At 56.1% G+C, this 842-nt stretch overlaps 1 gene segment (V, D, J or C); it reads left to right on the top strand.

Annotated features, from left to right (window-relative positions):
• The first annotated feature begins 250 nt into the window (after positions 1-250).
• Positions 251-814, top strand: LOC106001267. The segment is given in 2 exon segments: positions 251-356; positions 429-814. Coding segments are annotated over 2 exon segments (432 nt in total).
• The last annotated feature ends 28 nt before the right edge of the window (positions 815-842 follow it).

Raw genomic sequence — 842 nt, 5'->3', positions numbered from 1 at the left:
GGTTGTAGGCTGACTGGGTCCCACCATCCCAGTTCATAGATCTGACATCAGGCAGGAGGCAGGGAACTCATGAGAACACCGGGATCTTCCACCCACCAGAGAGGCCATTTGAACTTCCGCTGGGGTGGGATCTGTGCCTGGGTCTAAGGAGTCAGAATGTCCATGGGGTAGATAAGCCCAGCAGATGATAAGGGCAGGGCCATATGCAAATCTCCCAGGCCCACAGAGTAGAAAGGCCAGGCTCCTCTGACTCATACACACAGGCCTCACCCTCCAGTCTCCAGAGGCACTCAGTCCACATCCTCACAGCATGGAGTGGATGTGGAGGCTCCTTCTCCTGCTGACAGTGGCCCCAGGTGAGGACCCCAGGCCAGGGCTGCCGAGGACTCTGAGGAGCTCCCGGCCCTAACTCAGTGTCTCCTCCACAGGTACCTACTCCCAGGTGCAGCTGGTGCAGTCTGGGCCTGAGCTGAAGAAGCCAGGAGAAGCCGTGAAGGTCTCCTGCAAGGCTTCTGGATATACCTTCACTAGCTACAGTATTAATTGGGTGAGGCAGGAGCCAAGAGGTGGCCTGCAGTGGATGGGGTGGATCAACACTAACACTGGAAATCCAACCTATGCTGAGGGCTTCAAAGGACGATTTGTCTTCTCCCTGGAGACCTCTGTCAGCACAGCACATCTGCAGATCAGCAGCCTGAAGGCCGAGGACACGGCCGTGTACTACTGTGCAAGACACAGTGAGGAAACCACATCCAGAAAGGAGTCAGAAACTCTGAGAGAGAAGCTGTTCCTGCTCACCAGACAGCAGCACTAGCTTCACACAGCCTGTGAAGGAGGTTGTG

The sequence above is a fragment of the Dipodomys ordii genome, unplaced genomic scaffold, assembly GCF_000151885.1.
Source record: "Dipodomys ordii isolate 6190 unplaced genomic scaffold, Dord_2.0 Scaffold281, whole genome shotgun sequence".
In the NCBI taxonomy this organism is placed as follows: Eukaryota; Metazoa; Chordata; class Mammalia; order Rodentia; family Heteromyidae; genus Dipodomys; species Dipodomys ordii.
Note: the sequence above shows the minus strand (reverse complement) of the source record. Positions and strands in the feature narration are given on the sequence as shown.